Source organism: Solea solea, chromosome 19 (assembly GCF_958295425.1).
Source record: "Solea solea chromosome 19, fSolSol10.1, whole genome shotgun sequence".
In the NCBI taxonomy this organism is placed as follows: domain Eukaryota; kingdom Metazoa; phylum Chordata; class Actinopteri; order Pleuronectiformes; family Soleidae; genus Solea; species Solea solea.
In genome coordinates, this window is record NC_081152.1 from 12,167,092 (window position 1) to 12,189,434 (window position 22,343).

The 22,343-nt window shown below is 40.8% G+C and overlaps 1 protein-coding gene across 6 annotated transcripts; it reads left to right on the forward strand.

Moving 5' to 3' along the window:
- Positions 1–1,782: 1,782 nt before the first annotated feature.
- On the forward strand, positions 1,783–21,470 carry LOC131446562 (nipped-B-like protein B). 6 transcript variants are annotated; one of them, XM_058617870.1, is made up of 47 exons: positions 1,783–1,920; positions 3,657–3,806; positions 4,154–4,319; positions 4,589–4,689; positions 6,210–6,318; positions 6,418–6,566; positions 6,718–6,848; positions 6,925–7,012; positions 7,137–7,625; positions 7,706–9,472; positions 9,638–9,772; positions 9,955–10,128; positions 11,350–11,421; positions 11,518–11,607; positions 11,692–11,792; positions 11,870–11,956; positions 12,050–12,281; positions 12,462–12,607; positions 12,701–12,781; positions 12,874–12,974; positions 13,081–13,201; positions 13,286–13,368; positions 13,481–13,613; positions 13,709–13,852; positions 13,968–14,054; positions 14,234–14,448; positions 14,555–14,651; positions 14,744–14,842; positions 14,989–15,135; positions 15,508–15,642; positions 15,733–15,831; positions 15,915–15,968; positions 16,069–16,174; positions 16,277–16,413; positions 16,555–16,695; positions 16,807–16,900; positions 17,127–17,281; positions 17,375–17,465; positions 17,622–17,795; positions 17,884–18,074; positions 18,163–18,270; positions 18,566–18,766; positions 19,057–19,203; positions 19,295–19,665; positions 19,754–19,928; positions 20,218–20,406; positions 20,733–21,470. In XM_058617870.1, the coding sequence occupies exons 2-47, from the start codon at positions 3,743–3,745 to the stop codon at positions 21,090–21,092; spliced, it is 8,337 nt and encodes a 2,778-aa protein (XP_058473853.1). In that variant the 5' UTR covers positions 1,783–1,920; positions 3,657–3,742; the 3' UTR covers positions 21,093–21,470. The 6 variants fall into 6 exon arrangements, with proteins under 6 accessions (XP_058473853.1, XP_058473852.1, XP_058473856.1 ...); XM_058617869.1 differs by lacking the exon at positions 1,783–1,920 and adding an exon at positions 1,927–2,186; XM_058617873.1 differs by lacking the exon at positions 1,783–1,920 and adding an exon at positions 1,927–2,186 and having other exon boundaries at positions 20,736–21,470.
- The last annotated feature ends 873 nt before the right edge of the window (positions 21,471–22,343 follow it).

The following is a 22,343-nucleotide window of genomic DNA, read 5'->3' on the forward strand; positions in this document are numbered from 1 at the left end:
TAAACACAAACCAAAGCAATAGCTGTTTTCCAAAGGCACCTCCATTATCACAAACTGACTCAAAGCATGTGACAGAGAAGAGGAGAGAGACACAAGAGGATTAATTGTCAATTAAATGATTTATTGAAAATAAATAAACAACTTTATATAAACGTATGAAGTATGGAATGTAGCTTTATCAATCATGAGTGGTGTGTGTGAATGAGTGCAGTATGTGTGTTGTGGCGTAAAGTGGTAAAAGAACCTTGGAAAGAGAGAGAAAGAAAAAATGAAAACAAGCTTGTGAGACTGATACAGGTGATATCACTTTTCTCTTGCCAGCTACCACATGGAAAAGTCAGCTGATCCCAGCAGAGCAAGTGGGGGGTGAGAGAGTCATAACACAAATACTGTTTGTCTGTCACACCAAAACACGTTCCATCTCTCTCCACAAGAGGGAGACAAAAACCTGTTAATGAAAGTTTGTCTATGTATATCTATTCTTGTATTTGTTACCTTTCTTTTTAGAACCTTTGCTGGCATTAACGTTGACCTTTTCAGGACCATGTAGTCCTTGTGCAGACCAAAACCTGGACCTGTTGAAGCAGAACCTAATTTCAGAGGAACTTTTTTAAGTTTAGGGCTTGTGTTGTAGTGAGCTTTGGTAAATCTTTCCACATATATGGAAGTCAGTGTCCTAAGAATAATAGGTGTGTAAACATGTGTCTGTACTTGTATTTATATTTCCCAATAAAATTACAAACCTATCTTTGTGAGGACAGTTTGACCTTGTTTGAACATTATTTCTGGGTCCGACAACTTTAAAGTGCCTTTTCAGGGAAAATACCTGGTTTTAGGATGAGGGTTAGAATTGGGTTTAGGTTAGGGTTGTTGTGTTTGTGTGTGTAATAATTGCCTTAAAATTCACCTGTTTGGTCATTTACTATGCAAATCTAAAGCATAAACTTTAAACCACAAAGAATGAGGAAATGGTAGAAAAAGAGGAGAGAGTTGTGAAAGTGTGCTTACATCTTTTCGAGTATGTGAAGTATGTGAAGGCCACAGCAGTTTCCGGACATGCTTGGATAAGGGAGGAGAGATATGTTGGAGTATCAAAATGGATGTAGCATTTTTTTCTAACTCCCATTTTAAAGTCTTGACATTCGTGATTTGACTGTCACTGAGTCAGATGTCACCTGCAACCAGGCACCTGTTGGACGATACGAGCTGTCAATCACACTGGTTGTGTCGATTGGATGCTTGATGACGTCATCACATTGACACAGCTGAGGAACACAGCTGTACAACAATGAGCAACTTTTATTAAACTTCTCTACAGTCAATATGTATAGTAAAGTGCACTTTCAAAAAAAGAAAGAATCTACATGCCCTCTCGAAGACATTTAAATAAAACAAAACATATGGTAATACCTTGAATTTTCAGGTAATTTTAAATGCACAACAGAAAGTGATTAAGATCTCTCCCACCCGGCTCTAGTCTGGGCTACGTCCTGTGCTCCTCCCCAACCGGACTTGCCCACTGCCAGCTGTCAGAACCTCTAACCCCTCCGTTAATGCCCTAGTAGTTACTCAATATATTCTTACTTCCTGATTAGCTTCACTGGTATACTGGAGGACTACTTCCATTTTCTATATATGTCTATGGTGGTAATTCTTTTGGATAGCAGTGGGGGTCGGGGCACCAAATCCAAATCTTGCCAAGGGCAATAGAATGGCTAGGTATGGCCCTGCCCACAGGAATGACTGACGCTGTGTTTGGCTGCTCAGAGAAGCTGTTTGAACTGTAGGACGGAGAGGGAGCTAGAGGCTCTTCTCCAGCTCCAGCTGCCATCCTGCTGCTCCTCCCCCCCTCCTTCTCCTCCTTCTTCTCCTTCTCCTCCTCCTCCACCAGAACCACTTCTCTTTCTCATCACATCCGAGGTAAATAAGCCAGATTCAACAATAACGACCTCTCCTCAGACAGATTATTCACCTTCGCGTGTGTCTCCGCTCAGTCAGACGCACCAGGCCACCGCTGGGAGCCGTCACCGGGATCAGACAGGGGGGTAATTCTTATTTGTGATGGGGTCTTCTTTGCTTTGTACCCTGCCTCCCTGGCGTCGGGTCGGGGTTACGCTTCCTTAGGCAAGTCCGAGGTCCACTTAGTGAGCCAGAGATGCGACGGGGAAGGCCACAGCAAGTGGAAGGTGAATATCTAAACCCGTACGCGACGTGTACGTTTACAAAGAGCGTCACAGAGTCGGCAGCTCTCGGCTAAATGGGTTTGATGCACTCCCGGTGATGCTAGCTCAGGCAAGTTACACATATAACCTAGCCACTTAGCATATGCTAGCTGCATATCCAGTTGTTGCTAGCCGGCTAACAACACCGAGTTGGTTTTAGTCACTTTCACAAACGTCGTTATACCACTTTCCTGTGTGTACTACGTCATTATAACAACAACTGAACGAGAATGCAGGAACTAATGTTGTCAGGATGTGTTAACGTCGTTGTTATGGTTTAGGCAGGCACGTTAAACTTAATTGGCACCGGAACAAAAGAAGTCATTTGAGATATAACTAGTTCATACGGTAGTATACATGGTCTTTTGTTTTTAGTTCAGTATGCGTTAGCAGCTGGAGAGAAAAATAAAACCCAGGTAAGCCAATGTGAAGAGATAAAAGATGCTGAGACACACAAACAATAACTTTTTTGAAATACAATGGTTATTACGGAGTTGTTACCACTTTATTTACCACTTGTATTTACAAGGCGCAACACACGGTATCTGTAAGAGTTTTAATAGAATAATTTTCTGCACACTTATATGCATGTACTGCCGTTATTGCTAAAAATGCGAGGCTTTCAAATACTGCACCTTCATCAATAGCTGCATTTGTACTGTTGACAGGTTGGATGTGAAATATCACCGTTTAAATCCAGATCAAGCACTCAGAGAGTGCAAAAGGTTGCTTACTTTTATAAACCGAAAGTTAATTTTTGAGTTATGCTGCACACAAACTTGGTGAAGGTAAAGATAGACAGCACCCAGAGAGCCCAAACATCTGTCTCAGTGTATCTCAGTGTAAATACAATGAAGTGGTGATACATTTCCAGATCGCTACCACAATCTATAATTTTTTTCATTGGGCCTTAGTCTAAATTCCCAGAAAACTTAACCTAAATCTATTCTTTACTTTTTGAGTTGTGCGGCTAACATATGAACAGACATAGACAACCACGGGCAAAAAAACCTAACCTACTTGGCAGAGGTAATATGGTGCACACTTTTCGCACCCAGAGAAGGTGTGTATTTATAGGGTAAATGCTCAGGAAAGGAGATGACTTAGACACCAGAACCTTCTGTTTTGGCACCAGAAGCTGCAACAGATCAATAGCTTGTAAGTAAAGACATGCTCAGGCTTGCCCTTAGGCCATAATCCATCTACATCAGAGTACAGTTTTGTTGGCACCATATTAATGCACACTCATGAGCTGACACAGTTTTAATTCCCCCATCCCAGAAGGGGCACACTCAAGTTACATGCAACATACACTTACATCCTTGAATATTAGTATTCCTTGGTCCATGGGTTCAGCATTATATGTAACGGCATCCTACCTTGTTGAAAGTTAACATGCTTTAAAATAGTCTGTTGACACTTTTCTGTCTGCAGCATTTTGGAGATGTGAGGAATAAGAAGAGACTGGTGATAATTGAGTACCCTGTGCATTGACACGACCTTGTGACCTCATCTTCAGCATGAATGGTGATATGCCTCATGTCCCCATCACTACTCTTGCTGGAATTGCTAGCCTGACAGACTGTAAGTACAACATCATTTGTAATCCTCTGCACACAACCTTAACACCAACATGCAAACTAAAATGTGGGGATGACTGAATGTGCAATTATATTGCGATACGTATTGTTATTGAATTATTTTTCCATCCTTAAATCCAACTGAGTCTGACAAGGATGTTTTGATATCAGTTAATTGCACACTGTAAATGTGATGGGCCTTTCTTAACTCCGATGTTACCATATATTTAAAATATTTCGGTGACAGACTCTATTGTCTCCGTAGTACCACATTTTTTTTATCACAAGAATTATGAAGACTTTGCTTTTTATTTACCCCCAACCTAACTTGTCTTTCAATTATCCTTTTAGTGTTGAATCAGTTACCATTGCCTTCTCCACTCCCTGCTACCACTGCTAAGAGTCTGCTCTACAATGGAAGGATCTCTGAAGAGGTCAGCAGCCTCCTTGTGTGTCAGGATGATAATCTGGTGAATCAGCTGGCACATAGCCTTAACCAGGTCTCAACTGAACACATGTAAGTACCACTCACTGATTTGAAACACCTTGAGAATCATGGTTACACTGTCAGTGTTTATCACAATGCATTTAATTTCAGTGTTGAATCACAGTCAAAGTTTTACCTGATACTGTAGGTCAGTTCTTGCTCTGGGTTGTCAGAGAATCAAAGCTGTTTCTGCCCTGAAAGTGTTAGTGACATTAGAACTGAAAAATCAAACCTGCATTGAGGAAAATTAATATAATTCCTGAAATTTGACAGTGGACTGTTCTTTTGTTCCTTTCCAGAGAATTGAAGGACAACTTGGGAAATGATGAGCCAGAGGGTGACCTGCCAATACTCCTCCAAACTCTGCTCTCCAGGAACCCTAAAATCTTCAGGGACAAAAGTATGCACAATCCAGTATAATGTTTGGGGTGGGCTGAGGAGGAGGAACTGAGTCATTGCTGTTGAATCTGCAGTTAAACTCAGAGCATGCTCTCTGCCTGGGTGTACTAATTATTCATTTGAGCATTTCTTGGGTCAGATGCATTATTTGTGTGGTAGTTTCACTACTTCAGTGGTTCCCAGCCTGAGAGACAGAGCTTTGCAATTGGAAGAACACAGAGTTAAACTCTCTGCCTTTTCAGTGTGTTGTATTCTGTTATTACTGCTATGTTGCTTTGATATATTCACTGGAACTATCACTGATAAATGTTTCTAGTACCACTTGTGTTTGCTGTGAGAAGTCAAAGGAAGTTTTTTTTGGTTTCCAAAGCAGGTGTGAAAGGAAAATTCAGCAACTTCATGTGCTGTTTTGTCAACTCTTTGGCTTATTACAGTGTCTTATTATTCTCAAACTTCACCAAAATTATACATAATTGGAATAACTAATTTCTATAAATTATTGCATAGATGTATTTAGTCAATCGTGCACATGCAAAGAAAAGTTATTCATAGCTTGGTCTGTGAATTATTCAGTAATAGGGTCATTCTATCATTTTCTAATAACATGACCAGCTGAAATTTGATTTGCTGTTTTCTGACTGAGTTGCTGAATCATATGTTTCAATTATAAAAATATAAGAAAAGCTTAACTCACACTGCATGCTGCAGAGCCAGAGATGGACATAATATACCATGTGATTGTGATACATGAGCCTGGTGGATAAGCAACCCAAACCTGTTTCTTTCATCCCTATTTGTGCAGTTTTAGCCAGTAGTAAGAACTTAATGTTTCTGATCCTGTGGAATCCTATTACAAAGATGTGCTCAATGTGGACCTGTTACTGGACAATTACATAACCATCATTCATGCAGCTATAACCTGTTTCATTACTCTCTAGTTTTGATACTGATATGGTTTCGGTTCATTTACAAGTGTACAAGATCATTTTAATTTCAGAATTGACATTTAAATCAATCTAATTGACATATTTCAGTGTCATTATCAATCACTCAAGTATACAGTTATCATTTCATTATGTATACATAATTGGGTATTGGGTAATGTAAAGCTGTTAATGCTCTGTTTTGTTCACACTGATATTGATCTAGCTAAATATTGGCATTTTGTTGGTTCATTTAGTGGTTAATTTGGTTCATTTGTTTTAGTGTAGAATCAGAAAAATACAATACGGGAAGCTCCAGTATGAAGCCGGTAACACATCAATATAACCTTGTACCAGGTAATACTAACGATAACCAGGCACTGGCTTAAAATCACTGGTGAGTTAACATCTACTATGATGTTAACTGACATTAAATGTCAAGTAGATGGTTTAACTGTTGAAATGTGAATGTTGTATGGAAACTGGAGTTTCTGTTACCTAGAAACACAGGGGATATTTGGTGCTGTGAAAATGTATATATTAAAAATCCATGTTTGCATAACATTGATCATAGATTTTCTTTATGTCTATCTTTTAGGTGTAATGCAGCAGCCAATGGTACAACAGTATAAGATATCACAAAATCAAATGCATGGGAGTCCAGCCTCAAATTATCAGCAGACCACTGTCCCTGAAAGCCCCTCTGGGTAAGTTGGTGACAATAAACTGTCAGATGATATAAAAGCGGAAACCATCTGAACTTTTACTAAGACCACTTCTTAATTTCCTTTTTTTTTTTTTTACAGATGTTTTACATCCCAACAGTCTGGGTCAGCTACCCGCTTTGGACCTCAGCAGAACAGCCCCATACCTAGTCCATATACTCCTCAGAGTCCTGCAGACTACATGCAGTACAATCCTCCCAGTTATTCCCAGCACCAACAGACACAGCAAGGTGAGTGCAGTGAGAAGTTAGGAGACATGTGTGGCATAGATGCCACTTGCACAGGTGGACACAGCCAAACTACATAACTAATCCTTTAACATCAGGATTCGTTATATACTAATATTTTAACGGTAATTTTCATTTTTGGTCTTTGTTTTAGTTCCTGGAGGTGTAAGGAATAGCCATGACACCAAGGTTGTTGGACAGCTATCTAGAAATTCATCGAATCATACTTCAAGACTAGGGTCAAGTGAAGAATACATGAACATGGCACACAGATTTGGAAATGAGGTAATGCAGAGAACCAAGATATTGTGAAGTGAGCATCAACAGATCGGTAAATGATATTTTTCTTGTGTCCCAACAGAATGACCCCTCTGTGAGGGCTGCTGCGATTTCAGTTAAATCACCGCACTCTGTGTGTTCACCTGCTGGGAGTGAAGAGTCTGCGAAACGTATGCTGCCTTAGCAACATGTTTATTCTTAATTTTATAGAATCAGAAATAATAGACTATTGTACAAGTCATAACTTTCCCAGACTCTAGTGCTCACGTTTCCTTGAATTTATTTGTTTTTCAGCAGGATCCAGGATTCCTCTTATTAGGCAATCACCTGATGTTTCCCCAGGTGAAGCAGCTGACCTGCTCCTCACCTCTGCTGACAGCAAAAAGAAGCAGAGACAAAGGAATAAAGAGGAGAATGAGCAGGCGGAGAAAAATGCTTTGTACGACATTGTTGGTTCTCCATCAAAAGACTCTGCCAGGCTAACTTTAAAATTGACCCGAGTGAAGATTCCAGATTTAGATCAATCTGACACAGACCAGGAAACTGATTTGATGAATAATAATCAGTTGTCACGGGATAGCCAGGACTTGACACACAAGTTTGTTGCAGAGGAGCAGGTTAACTGTCAGCAGGTTCCTGTTCGACCAAATACCAAGGATATTGGAGTCGTCGGTGGGCCTGTGTACGAGGATGTTGAGATGGACACACTTGCAGAGATTGAAAGAATAGAATGCGAGTCAGCCAGTGAGAGAGAACGATGGTCTAAAGAAGTCCAGGATAAAGGTGAATTACTGAATTTTATTTCCTTCACTCAGTCTGTTTTTTGTTTAAGTTTGTCTAAACTGCAGTGTTCTTGGTTACAGACAAGCCACTGAAGAAACGCAAGCAAGACTCGTATCCTCAGGAATCAGGAGCTGAGGCAAGTGATGGGCCTGCTGTACAAGGTAGCATTGTTGGCAGCAAGGTGACACCCAAGAAGACAAGTCCTGCAAGTAACTGTACCAGTCGGCCTGCTTTGATGGTCAGTATTGACCTGCAGCAAGCTGGAAGATTGATAGGACAACCTGTAGTGGTACTGGAAGCACGGAAGTTGTGTGAGGACCAACTGCTGCGCCTAAACGCAAAGGCTGATGCAAAAGTAGATGAAATAGGTGAACACAAACCTAGGATCAACAAGCAGCATGCCGACTGTCCTAGAAAGTCTGGCTCAGATAAGCAACCAGAAACACCTAAACGGAAGCAGGAAAATCAGCGGGATTCCAGACTCAGACATGACGGCCAGGTGGACAGTGGCAATGGGCTGTTGGATGAAAGATGGTCAGATGCTTCACGGCAAAAACACGACCGGCATTCAGACTCACACAACAAAGAGGAAAACAACCACAATGGTCACCAGTCACACGTCAACCAACTCGAGACTCCGAAAACAGTTGGCAAGATAGAGCGTAACTCCAGACTTGGAGAAGATAAAGTCAGAGAAAAAGAAAGGGATAAAAACAAAGATAAAGAAAGGGAGAAGGACAGAGACAAAGACAGAGGTAGAGAAAAGGAAAAGGACAGAGACAAAGATAAAGTTAAAGAAAAGGAGAAGATCAGAGACAAAGACAGAGGTAGAGAAAAGGAAAAAAACAGGGACAGAGACAGAGCAAAGGAAACTGACAAAGACAGAGATAGAGCAAAGGAAAATGACAAAGACAGAGATAGAGCAAAGGAAATTGACAAAGACAGAGACAGAGCAAAGGAAAATGACAAAGACAGAGATAGAGCAAAGGAAAATGACAAAGACAGAGACAGAGCAAAGGAAAATGACAAAGACAGAGACAGAGCAAAGGAAAATGACAAAGACAGAGATAAAGTAAAGGAAATTGACAAAGACAGCGATAGGGCAAAGGAAAAGGACAAAGATAGAACAAAGGAAAAAGACAAAGATAGAACAAAGGAAAGGGACAAAAACAAGGATAGAGACAGAAAAAGAGATAAAGACAAGGAGAGAGATAGAGAAAAGCAAAAGGACAGAGACATAGATAGAGACAGAAATAAAGACGGAGATAGAGACAAAGACAGAGGTAAGGATAAACCTAAGGATCGGGATAGAATTAGAGACAAGGAAAGGAAACACAAAACACTGTCAGCAGAAAACTACCATCAACAGTCTCCTGATCATCAAACTAAATCTGACAGTCCCAGAGTTAAGCAAGATGGGAACCAGAAGACAGACAGTTCCACCCTACAGAGCCCCCAAAATAAAAAAGAAAAGAAAAGTGGGGATGGTAGCATTCAATGCCGAGCTGGAAACAAACAGCAGTCTAATGAGACAAAACCCTGCGAGTTCCCCTCATACCTTCTTGGTGGCAAGACAGGGAGTCTGAAGAACTTTGTGATTCCTAAATTGAAACGAGATGGGAAAGACAAGGATTCACTGCTTCCAAGCAAGTTGATACAGGGCTGGAGTGAACCCCTGGTCAGACTGGAGCGAGTTTCTTTGGTAGATAACTTAAGCAAAGGACCTAAGCCTGTTGTTGTGCTTCAGAAACTCAGTGTTGATGAGGTTAAACGGATCATGAAGGAGAGCAAGAATGCACACGGCCCCAGATCTGGGAACTGGACTTCATTTGATAAATCAGGGAAAGGTGAAGTATTTTGTTAATTAAACACACACAACATTGTAGGGGGCAGATATACACAACTTAATAAAATTTGTGGATTGTAATTTACTTTAGACTGCTGTTTTTTATCGCCTCCTCTTGAATCATGCATTGTTTTTGTGCTGAAAGCTGTCTTCTCACCTCTTACAGAGACATCATATGAGAAAACGAACAAGCGAAAGCACAGTATGATCAAAAAGAAATCCAAGTACACCGAGAAAGACTCAGATGATAGTGACGACGATGATGATGATGACGATAACTCTGACGACTCTGACCACAAGTGTAAGTATTACATTAAAAAAAAACAAAAGTCTGTACTTATATTTTTATAAATGCAAGAGACAGAAAAATGTTACACCTTGCCATAAGCCATATTATACTGACATATTCTTTGTATTTTTGTATTACATTTTAACAAATTATGCAATTCTTTGTGAACCCATCCTATTCTGTTATTGTTCCAGCTGCAAGGAAAAGGTCCAAGAAAGACAATGACAAAACATGGAAGAACGAAGAGAGAAAAGGCTCTGGAGAACACCGCCGAAGCAAAGGTTCTCAAAATGCTCGCCGGGGATCCGGTGGACGCCATCATGACTGTGAATCTGATGAAGACTCTCCACCACCAAGCCTAAGTGATGGTAAATAGTTTTTTTTTTACTGCATAAACGCAAGAATGAACATTCACTGTGTGTGTGTGTTAAGGTGACCACCTGTCCCGCTTTACGTTGTACTGTACAGCAATTTTACCCTTTGTTTCGCCTCACGCAAATTGAGCATCTGTCCCGCTTTTTCATTCGACCCTGCCTAATTGAAAAAAAATACACGGATATGTCCATTAGGTGTACTGTTAACTTATGTCCAATAGTTCAGAGAAGAGCAATAAAAGCGGTAGTCGATAGGCTGAGTCGTACGTCAGTCAAACTGTTGATTGGTGCACGAACGCCTCCTCAACATTGTCAACAATCTCAAATTGGAGAGCGCGCTGTTCGGTCAGGTTAAGCAGCCATGGCCAGTGTGGCCACGAAAAAGAGAAGATGCACTTTTAATAGCGAATGGACCGCAACATACTCTTGGTTAAGACCTGCAGATGGCGAAGCAGAGAGAGCTTTTTGCATTTTATGCAAAAGCAGTTTTTCTGTGGGGCATGGTGGAGAATACGATGTGAAGCGACATGGTGCATGTGAGTCCCACAGAAAAAAAGCGCATCATCAAGAAACATGCAAATCAGTGCAATTGTTTTTCGTTCTAGGCCTAATATTTTTTTGTGTCTTGTATTTTAGGTGAATTTGATTCACTGAGAGCATTCTTTTAGTTGCCTAATGTCTGGTCCTTTGGACAGTTGGCTAATTTGATAGTCCTAATAAAGACGAGATGTTGCAAAATTAGTGTTTTGTCTTTTATAGGCCTAGGCCTATGCCTTAAGCTGTAGAAACTTTGAGTTATATTTTGGGTCAGGTAGTGTCTTAATCTTTTGGTTGGTGGGTTTAAAATTTTTTTCTTGGTAAATTAGATAGACAATATATATTAAGTTTAAAGTTATTACGTCTGTTCCACATTACCACCCACTTTACCATGCTACTTGTCCCACATTTTGTCTGACTGGAGGTGGTCACCCTAGTGTGTATGGTCACTGTGTAGGCAAATTTATTTTTGTCTCATAGAGAGTAATCAACCAATAGTGTCAGACATTTGTATGCTTGATTCTTGAGTCTCATTCAGATCAGCTCAGACCATTTCTCTTGATAGTTGGATCGTCGCCCCAAAATGTTAATCCATTAAATGATTTTGTGCTCACAAGTTTGTTTGTGCTGTCAGGGTCTTGACTAATGTTGTTGTTGTGGTGGTTTCTTTTTGTTCAGTTGCCAGAAAATTGAAGAAAAAGGAGAAACAGAAGAACAGAAACGATTGTGATCCCAAGATGACACTAGAAGGTATAATTTCACCACTTTACAATTGCATGTTTTTGTAAAAATCAAATGGGTTTATTAAAACATATGTTTATGCATCAAATTGTTTTCATTAAATAGAAATGATGGACTCCTCCACCTTTAAGAGATTTGCGGCCAGTGTGGATAACATTCTTGAAATCCTTGACGATGTTGACCTGGCTGCCATAGGTAAACAGTTTCCATAGTTCTTGACATTTGCTTGAGTGGTGAGATAAAAAAATGTCAACATTATAACTTTGCACCCTCACACAGATGATGATGAGATACCCGAAGAGCTCCTGCTTGGAAAGCACCAGTTAAGTGAGCTAGGCAGTGATTCTTTGAAGATTAAAGCGATGGGAATCTTTAACAAGGTAAGAGAAGTAGATTTGTGCACATGGCAATGTGTCTCTGTTGCAAGAGTAATCATCATCATCTGTTTGATCCACAGTTTTCCTCCAGTAAACTGGTGAAAATTCTGAATACCCTCGAGAAAAACATTCAGGACAGCGTCAAACTTTCTACACTATTGAATCACGTGAGTTATTGTTTTTTTTTTAAGTCAGGGAATAATAATCTTATCTAATTCTGCTGCAATTTAGAGTTGTTGTTTTTTTTTACAAATCTGCAGGGCAATGATTCCATGGATGAGGAGCGGTTGTGGCGTGACCTGATCATGGAGCGGGTGACCAAGTCTGCTGATGCCTGTCTAACTGCACTCAACATTATGACATCGCCACACATGCCCAAGGCCGTGTACATTGAGGATGTGATTGAGAGGGTGCTGCAGTACACCAAGTTCCATCTCCAACACTCTTTATACCCTCAGTATGACCCGGCCTACAGAACGGACCGCCATGGAGGTCAGTGTGGTTTTCTTTGCCTCTTGTAAACTGCTTAACTAAATTTGAAAGAGACAAAAATGTAGGAACTCCAGTTGTTACATATTCAGTTAGGAAGAGAATTATTGTAATGACTGACATCGCACACCCTGGAAATGTTACTGCTGATGTCTGAAGTTGTTAATTCTTCCTCGCTTAAAGGTGGTGCGCACAAGTCCAAGAAAGTAAAAGGTTCCAGCCACAAACAGAAGGTGGTGGTCACGCTCTACAACAAAGTGTGTGATATCGTCAGCAGCATCTCAGAGCTCCTTGAGATTCAGCTGCAAACCGACACCACAATTCTCCAGGTGAGACTCTGAATGTAGTCGAGCGACATTAACATTCTCGATGACTCTGTTGAGCTTCAACATAACCTGATTGTTTCTGTGACGGACTTTCAGGTGTCCACCCTGGGTATTACACCGTTTTTTGTGGAGAATGTCAGTGAACTGCAGTTGTGTGCCATCACACTCGTGACAGCAGTAAGTATGGCATGACATGATAAGTTAGTGTCGTTCTAGCAGGTCGTTCTGCTGTTGAGACTTAAGCTGATGTTACTTTTGCTCTCCCTCAGGTCTTCTCTCGTTATGAGAAGCACAGGCAGCTCATTCTTGAAGAGATCTTCACCTCCCTTGCTAAACTGCCCACCGGTAAACGCAGCCTCAGGAACTTCAGGTAAACTACATCTAGAGGAAATATCTGTTCAGTGAAGTGACAAATAAAAACAACCTCTGTGCTGCTTAGTAAACCTACAATATACAAATGTGTCTTTCTTCCTCAGGATAAACAGTGATGGAGAGAATGTGTATATCCAGATGGTCACAGCTCTGGTTCTTCAGCTCATCCAGTGTGTGGTCCGCCTTCCCTATGAGAGAGAAGAAGCGGATGAATCGAAGAAGAAGGTAGAGGCGGACGATGAATTTAGATGTGTAACAAACCTCATGAAACTTTTGATTCATAAATTGTTTTACAAATCGTGTGAATAGGTGGATAAAGATGTCTTCATCACAAACTCTTATGAAACTGCCATGAGGACAGCTCAGAACTTTCTATCGGTGTTTCTCAAAAAGTGAGTCTTCATTCCTTTTCCACATGTTAGCTTTGTCCATACACACCGGGGTGTAGAATAGGCTTTAATATTAACTGGCTTAATGCTGAATAATGTTTTTCCCTGTGTGCAGGTGTGGCAGTAAGCAGGGAGAGGAGGACTACAGGCCTCTGTTTGAGAACTTTGTTCATGATCTCCTGTCTGCAGTCAATAGGCCTGAGTGGCCTGCAGCTGAACTGCTGCTCAGTTTGCTGGGTCGCCTGTTGGTGAGTAGCATCACTCACATGTGTCCAGTTGAAACAACTGCTGATGTGGTGATGTTTTTGTTGTGACATGTTTCCCTTTACCTCCTGTGCACCAGGTGCATCAGTTCAGTAACAAGCAGACAGAAATGGCACTCAGGGTGGCGTCTCTGGACTACCTTGGCACTGTTGCCTCTCGCCTGCGCAAGGATGCTGTCAACAGCAAAATGGACCAAAAGGCTATTGACCGCATCCTCAGAGAGGTGGGCGAGAGAAACCCCCCCCCCCCTCCTGCATTTTCAAACATTGAATTGTTTCCAGTAAATTGACAGCGTGGGTGAACTGCTTTTGAGAATATTTTTTTACTGATCTTTACAGAGTCCAGGCAATGATGAAATCCAGCAACTGCAGAAGAATTTGCTAGATTATCTGGATGAGACCAGTGAAATGGACCAATCTCTAGTGGTGAGTGTTCATTTTCACACAAATAAAAATTTCTATGCTCATTGTATACATTGTATATGTTATGTTCAGCTCTTTAACAGTTTGGTACATGGATATTTCAGGTTGTTAAATGTAGTGAGATTTGGTGAAAAGGCAAACATAATAAGCATTTCTTTGTCTGTACATTTGTTTTGAAACAGTTTGTCAGAAAGTTTTACATCGCCCAATGGTTCAGGGATGCAACAAGTGAAGCAGAGAAAGCAATAAAGTCTCAAAGTGACAATGAGGACTCTAGAGGGCACATTCATTCCAAGGAGATTGACTCAACCGAGGAGATAATACATAGAGCCGGAGCACGAAAGAAATTCCTTTTCAAGATCATAAAGACCTCATCATCACATTCCAGTTCTCTGAGGTAAATACTTCTTTGCTTTGAATCACTACACTAATTTTCCACGCTGTTCATATGCTGTTTATTCACCCATTATGGCAATACACTGTGCTCTTGATTTTCCTTTCAGGATGAACTCAGTCGACTATGAGGACTCCTGTCTGATCGTCAGATATCTGGCCTCTATGAGGCCGTTTGCCCAGAGCTTTGATATTTATTTATCACAGGTAAGAGTTAATTTAACATGCAAGTGTGTGTAAGTAATATGTTTTGTGGTGTTGTCCGTCTTTAACTGTGGTGTGTTTTGTATTATGTATAGATTCTAAGAGTCCTGGGTGAGAGTGCTATTGCTGTCAGAACCAAAGCCATGAAGTGTTTGTCAGAAGTAGTGGCTGTGGATCCAAGTATCCTGGCACGGGTAAGTCGTCCCACATTGCCTGCTGCACAACTCTTAAACCACTTGACGACTTTGTTATAGAGCATTTGGTTAGCATTGGTGTAATTTTATATCAAACATTTCAGCCATCACATCATCTGTATCTGCTTATGCTTTTCTTTTTTCAGTTGGATATGCAGCGTGGTGTTCATTGTCGCCTTATGGACAACTCCACCAGTGTGCGAGAGGCTGCTGTGGAGCTCCTTGGTCGTTTTGTGCTCAGTCGACCTGAACTCATTGAGCAGTACTATGACATGCTCATCGAAAGGATACTGGTAAAACCCATCATTATTACCTGGTGATAAAACTGATTTTGTCAAAAAAAATTCACTCCATGTGATCTCTTGTGGTTCCCCACAAGAGAGTATGCACAGACATTATTACTCTATCATAAGTTCAATAACAAATGGAAAAATAAGCTCTAAAACTTGGAAGGTGCTCTTTTTCCACTTTTCCACCTAGAGAGCAAACGAAGAGCTGCCACTGTCCAACACAACCCTATTTTCCAATTTTTATAGCTCATATATCCACAGAAAATCTCCTATTAAATGTACAATTATTCAGTGTGAATCTAATTATGAACATAAGAGGTAACTTACTTTAAGGTTATATTGAGGTGTTCCTTTTTCTACTTTGTCTTAATACAGGACACAGGCATCAGTGTAAGGAAGAGGGTCATCAAGATCCTGAGGGACATCTGCCTGGAGCAGCCAGACTTCCACAAGGTCACAGAGATGTGTGTAAAGATGATCAGAAGAGTCAATGATGAGGAGGGGATCAAGGTTTGTATTTATTTTTATTGAAAAAGCTTGACAGTTTTTTTTATTTTAAATATAATATATATACTATATTCTCTAATATTGTCCGTGCAGAAATTGGTGAATGAGACTTTCCAGAAACTCTGGTTTACCCCTACGCCCAACCACAACAAAGACGCCATGACCAAAAAGATCCTGAACATCACAGATGTGGTGCGTACTAAAGTCTTTCCGTGAAGAGAAATGTTGGTGTTTCACTTTACCATAATCTGATATATGCAATGTTTTGATTTTAGGTGTCGGCATGTAAAGATACTGGCTATGACTGGTTTGAGCAACTTCTCCAAAATGTGAGTTGTTGGACCCGGCGTCAGATTTCAGCAGCAGGTTGTCGGCCTTCATCGTAGTTGTTTAGTGATTTTTTCTAACCTCTGTTTGACATCTGTTTAGCTCCTGAAGTCAGAAGAGAATGCGTCATACAAACCTGCCAAGAAGGCTTGTACGCAGTTGGTGGACAGTCTTGTGGAGCACATACTGAAATATGAGTCTCTTGAAGGTCAGTTTTCAAAGTTCACATTTCATCATCATCATCATCATTATTTCTTTTTACACATTCTTGTGTCGTGACAATTCTTTGTGTTTTCTGTGTTTGTTCCAGACTGTGAAGACAAAGGAGTCAACTCGGGTCGCCTCGTAGCATGCATCACCACTCTGTATCTGTTCAGCAAGATCAAAGCAGAGTTAATGGTCAAACATGCCATGGACATGCAGCCCTACCTGAACACTAAGTGCAATGTAACTACAAATTCAAATTTGTTGCCTGAGAGTATTGAGAAATCCTTTTTTTTTTAACCACAGTCATTCACAAAGCTATTGCATTTTCTAACTCAGCCCTGAACGCTGCCCGTGTCGTGTGTCTTCGTTGTGTCATTTCAGACTCAGAATGACTTCATGGTGATTTGCAACGTGGCCAAGATTTTAGAGCTGGTCGTGCCACTTATGGAGCAGCCAAGCGAGACATTCCTCAACACCACAGAAGAAGACCTGATGAAGCTTATCATCAAACATGGAATGACGGTTAGTTATGTTTGTGGCTGACAGCTTTCACAGATAAAAAGCATTGATGTGATTGTGACGATATAAGTATGTGCTTACACTCCTTGCATGCTATTTGTTTGTGTTTCTCAGGTTGTACAACACTGTGTGAGCTGTCTTGGTGCTATTGTGAACAAAGTCACACACAACTACAAGTTTGTTTGGGCTTGTTTCAATCGCTTCTATGGTAAGATCTATGCACTTAGTTTGTTTTCTAGCACCATCATTTTCATATATTTAAAAAAAAAAACTTGTGTGCAGGGTATTGCATTGTTATCCTGGTGATTCATCCTCGAAACATTTTGAATCTCTAACTGAAAATGTATGAGCACTCAACAGTGTTCTGTTGTCCTTTAAATTAATCTAAATTTAAATGACTTTGTTTTTCTTTTGCAATTTGTGTGATTTTAAAGGAGCACTCGCAAAACTGAAGACACAGCACCAAGAAGACCCCAGCAGCTCCACTCTGGCTGCTAACAAGCCCACTCTTCTGCGCTCACTCTTCACTGTGGGCGCTCTCTGCCGACACTTTGACTTTGACCAAGAGGACTTCAAGGGTACTAGCAAGGTAAACACCTGCTGCTTCACTGTTGTAGGCAGAACTATGAAAGGATCTGTTCATATGAATGAATCGTGCTATCGCCCCTGTGTCTGATTTTAGATCATCATCAAGGAGAAAGTGTTGGAGCTTCTGCTGTACTTCACCACGCATGAAGATGAAGAGGTCCAGATCAAGGCCATCATAGGTCTAGGTATAATGTGCATCATTGGAGTTTAACATAACATGTATTCACTGTGTTATATTCTGTCATTTACTGTTGACGGCGCAAATCTTTCACTTGCCTTTGTCTTTTACATTTGCCTCCTCAGTAATAATGTCTGTGTCTTATTCTTTCAACGTTCTAAAGGCTTCCAGTTTATCATGCACCCCGAGCTCATGTTTGTGCAGGACATAAAGATTCTGTATAACAGTACACTCTCCGATGAAAGCACTCTGGTCAGTCTGAAGATCCAGGTGTTGAAGAACCTGCAGACGTACCTGCAGGAGGAGGACTCTCGAATGCAGGAGGCCGATCGCGAATGTGAGTTTTACAAATCCATGTCATGTATTGAAATTGAAATTGTATAGAACCACCAGTGGATATCCGGCTGACGCACATGTTTATTTAGGGAAGAACAAAGCCAAGCAGGAGGATCTGAAGGAAATGGGAGACATCTCATCAGGCATGAGCAGCTCCATCATGCAGATTTACCTGAAGCAGGTCCTGGAATCCTTCTTCCACTCGCAGTCCACTGTTCGGCACTTTGCCCTGAGTGTCATTACACTGACTCTCAGCCAGGGCCTCATCCACCCTGTACAGGTATGTTCACAGGCTCATAACACAGAGATGCTGTTGCCTCAAATACACCATGAGCTGTTCACAGATGTGAAATTCAATTTTTGTTTAGTGTGTCCCCTACTTGATTGCCATGGGGACAGACCCTGAGCCAACCATGAAGAACAAGTCTGATCAACAGCTGGTGGAAATTGATAAGAAATATTCAGGATTCATCCACGTGAGTAGTTTGCTGTTGAAATATGATGGTTTGCTTTATATCAGTTAAATAAATGAACGTTATTGAAAATAACTCATAAACTTACCTTTAAATTAACTGATTTACTAAGTTGTGTAACTTAAGAAATACAATATACATAGATCCTTTGCAGTTGTGGGTTTGTTTTTGCTGCTTTAGTAAAAAAGAAGAAAAAGAAGAAAATGTTTTGATTACTTACTCTTTTGTCCGTCAACTAAAGGCTAAAGATTTTAAAAAACACATGGCAAATTGTTTCTTTCTCTTTGTTCATTTACAGATGAAGGCAGTTGCGGGACTGAAGATGTCTTATCAGGTGCAACAGGCCATAAATGGACCCAAGAACACAACGATCCGTGGTTTCCGTCACGATGACACCGACTCTGCTCTCTGCGCACATCTCTACGCATTGGTCCGTGGGAACCGACAACACAGAAGAGCTTTCCTCATTTCCCTGCTCAACTTGTTTGATGACAGCTCTGTAAGTTCCCCTCTCTCTCTTAGATTCTCCTAATGTGTGTATTTGTACATTTCTGTATCTCCAACCATCCATCCATTCACTCACCAGCACCACTGTTGGTGAGTGTATGGCTGCATTTTGGCTGCATTTTACATGCAGCCATATCTTTGCTTACCCTCAGAGCTTTGGCTCAATTTGCTTAATAGGGAGCAGCTCATTTAGAAAGTAAATGGTTCTGCCTTTTTTTGATGGTGCACAATATTCTTACATAATAAAGGCACACTGAACATTTAATACTTTGTTCTCTGCAGAAAACCGAGGTGAACAGACTGCTTTTCATAGCAGACAATTTGGCCTGCTTCCCCTATCAGACTCAGGAGGAACCTCTCTTCATCATGCACCACATAGACATCACACTCTCTGTCTCTGGTAGCAACCTTCTCCAGTCTTTCAAGGAGGTGAGAAGCTTTGTTTAATTGAATGCATAACTTAATGCATGATATATATGTATGTGCTTTGTTTTTGAGTCATTTTTTGTTGCCTTTGCAGTCTTTACTGAAAGAGCCCATAAAGCAGGAAAAGAAGGTGAAAATTGAAAAGAAGAAGAAAAAGAAGAAGAAGAAGAAGCAGCACAGGAGAAAGAAATACAGCTCTGATGATGAAGATGATAGTGAGGACGAGGAGGACGAAGAGCAGAGCAGTAGCAGCTCTAGTAGCAGTGATGAGGAGGAAGAGGAGGTAGTTCACAGGCAAAAAAAATCAGCAGATTTTGATTCTGACCTGGAGGATGAGGATGCAGTGATGGACCGTCTGCCTGAAAACCCCGGCCCCCTGCTGGACTTTGCCAGTGCTTCGCAGGGTATTCTGCTAGTGCTGGTGCTCAAGCAACATCTAAAGAATCTGTACGGCTTCTCAGACAGGTCGGTCACACCAAAATCCTCCTTGTACGCATACTTTTTAGTTGTTTACAAGACACAAGCTGGACTGAACGTGTTCTCTGTGTTACAGCAAAATCCAGAAGTATTCCCCGACGGAGTCCGCGAAAGTGTACGACAAGGCAGTGAATAGGAAATCCAAGGTTCACTTCAACCCCCGTCAGACTGTGGACTACCTGAAGAATGATTTAGCCAACAAGGGTCTCAGTTATGAGATCAAGAGGAATATTGTGAAACAATATTTGGATGTAAGCACTGTATTTATTCTCATTCCGAATATTTAAAATGGGTTTATTTATGTGTTAATTCATCTTAATATGAGGTGGAAAAAGAGAGTATATAACACAATACCTTTTTTGATTGAAATATGTCGTGCATGACATTTTCAGGTAAAGCAAATAAAAAATCAGTTCACATCTTCATTCTGTCTGACTATAGAAATAAACCAATATTAGCTGAGTATTAGTGAATCAAATCTGTGCAAGATTTTGCTCCACTTGTCCACACTAGGTATTAACTGGTGCATCTGTGTCCCAGTTCAAGGTACTGATGGAGCACTTGGATCGTGACGAAGAGGACGAGGAGGGTGAAGCAAGTGCCAATGCCAGAAACAAGGCCATCACTTCACTGCTGAAAGGCCCAAAACGCCAGAACCACAGTCACAACAATCACTCTGCTCCACTGGAGTCAGATGACGAGGAGAGTGAGGATGAAGATCCACCTGCAGTAAGAATTTAAAAAGTCCTAAATGTGGGGCAGTGATCAACAAATTCAAACTATTTTTGTACAGAGACTATGTTTGCTGTAGGGATAAGTGAGGTCGGGTTAATATCACAGGTTCAAATACAGTATATCAACTGTAGTTCTGTAAAAGATGAACAACATACACATCTCATCTCCAGGCTACACAAACCTCATAATGGTTTCATTGATTTGAAGTCCCTCCTCTTTCCTTGCTGAGAGCAGATCTTCTTGTCCTGACCGTTTTCACTGCAGCTCCTGTTCTGTTCACTCATTACCACATGTAACATTTCTTCTTCTTTCCTCCCCAGCAGAAACTAAGAAAAGGCAGGGATTCTGCAGAGGATTCAGGTCACATGAACGAGACTGTGGAGGCCATGGACGTCATTGCCATCTGCTGTCCCAAATACAAAGACAGACCACAGATTGCCAGGGTCATCCAGAAGACCAAAAGTGGCTACAGTATACACTGGATGTCTGGCACTTACTCTGGACCATGGACTGTGGCAAAGAAACGGGACGGCCGCAAAAAGGTGCCTTGGGTTGACACTATCAAGGAGTCAGACATTATTTATAAGAAAATCCCCTTGACAAGTGGACAAAAGCTTACGAACAAAGTGGCACAGACGTTACGGGCATTATACGCTGCTAAGGAGGGGGCTAAGAGTTAATCAACTGAAATCACTCAGATAGAAACCCCTCACAACCTCAATCTTTGCGGATCCAATATGTTACAAACCGAAGGAAGACGAAACCTCTACAGATTTAAGGACCTGGTAGAAGACACCTATGAGGAACACTGGTCTGTTTGAATACAGATCTGTTGAAGTTAATCACAAGAAGGAAATGTTGGGAAAACATTGTGTGGGAGTTCCTTCGCTGTTGTGCAGCAACTTGGTTGTTTGGTTTTTACTCCCATTGTATCATAGTTTAACTAAACACACATGTTTATATCTGAACATACGTCTGTAAAAAAACAAAAAAACAAAGTGAATGTTGGAAATTAGTGTATTGATGATGTTCTTAATAAAGTGTTTTTGGAGTTTAAACTAGCACCAGATGGATTTATTCACTTGACCGGAGCTCAGACAACTTTGAACTGCTTTCTTTCTTCTTTTTTTTTGTTCCTGTTTTAAACATTTTAACATGTTTACCCACACTGTGTACATATCTTGGATATGATTTATTTATGTTAACAGCAGTGCAGTATCTGTGCCTATATGCAGGGGAACTCATATTCTTTTTAACGTAGATTTTGATGTTATAGAACAAATTAAAAAAAAAAAATTAAAAAAAGTGAGCCCCTGCTCTTTCAGTGAAACAAATACTGCAATAAAAATTTCTTATGTCCTTGGTACGTGTTTGGGTTTGTTTTTGTGAACAATCCTGTCTGTGGTGGCAGGAACCACCCTCTGCTACGATAACTTGTGCACCAACAACTATATGTGCCAATGACGCTATATGAAAGCCACAAATGGAAGGCTTCTCTGCTCACCAGGAAACTATGGTGACCTTTGCCAATCAGAAACAGTGTCATTTGCCTATTGTGTCGTAAACTTCAGCTTCAAAATGCCAATGATAATGACATTTGATGACAAAAAATGACAAAATGATAATGCACATATATTAACTGCCAGTAAACCCTACCAAATATTATTACTATGGACCTTTAAGGTAAAAAGAAAACTTGCTTTAAATAAAATCTGAGCTGAAACACATCAAGGTCTTTCTCGTCAGACCTTCAGGTCAGCTGCGTTATTTTACAGCAGTTGGAATATAGGGGTTAGGTGCGTTACTTGTTCTCTTTCCTTTGCCTCTTCACCTCCTTCAAAATTAAGCTAACAGCAGTGCTGATGAAATCCCCATGTAAAGACTTGCCCTATAGTGATGTCCTTTATTTCACCATTAAACATGAATGGAGG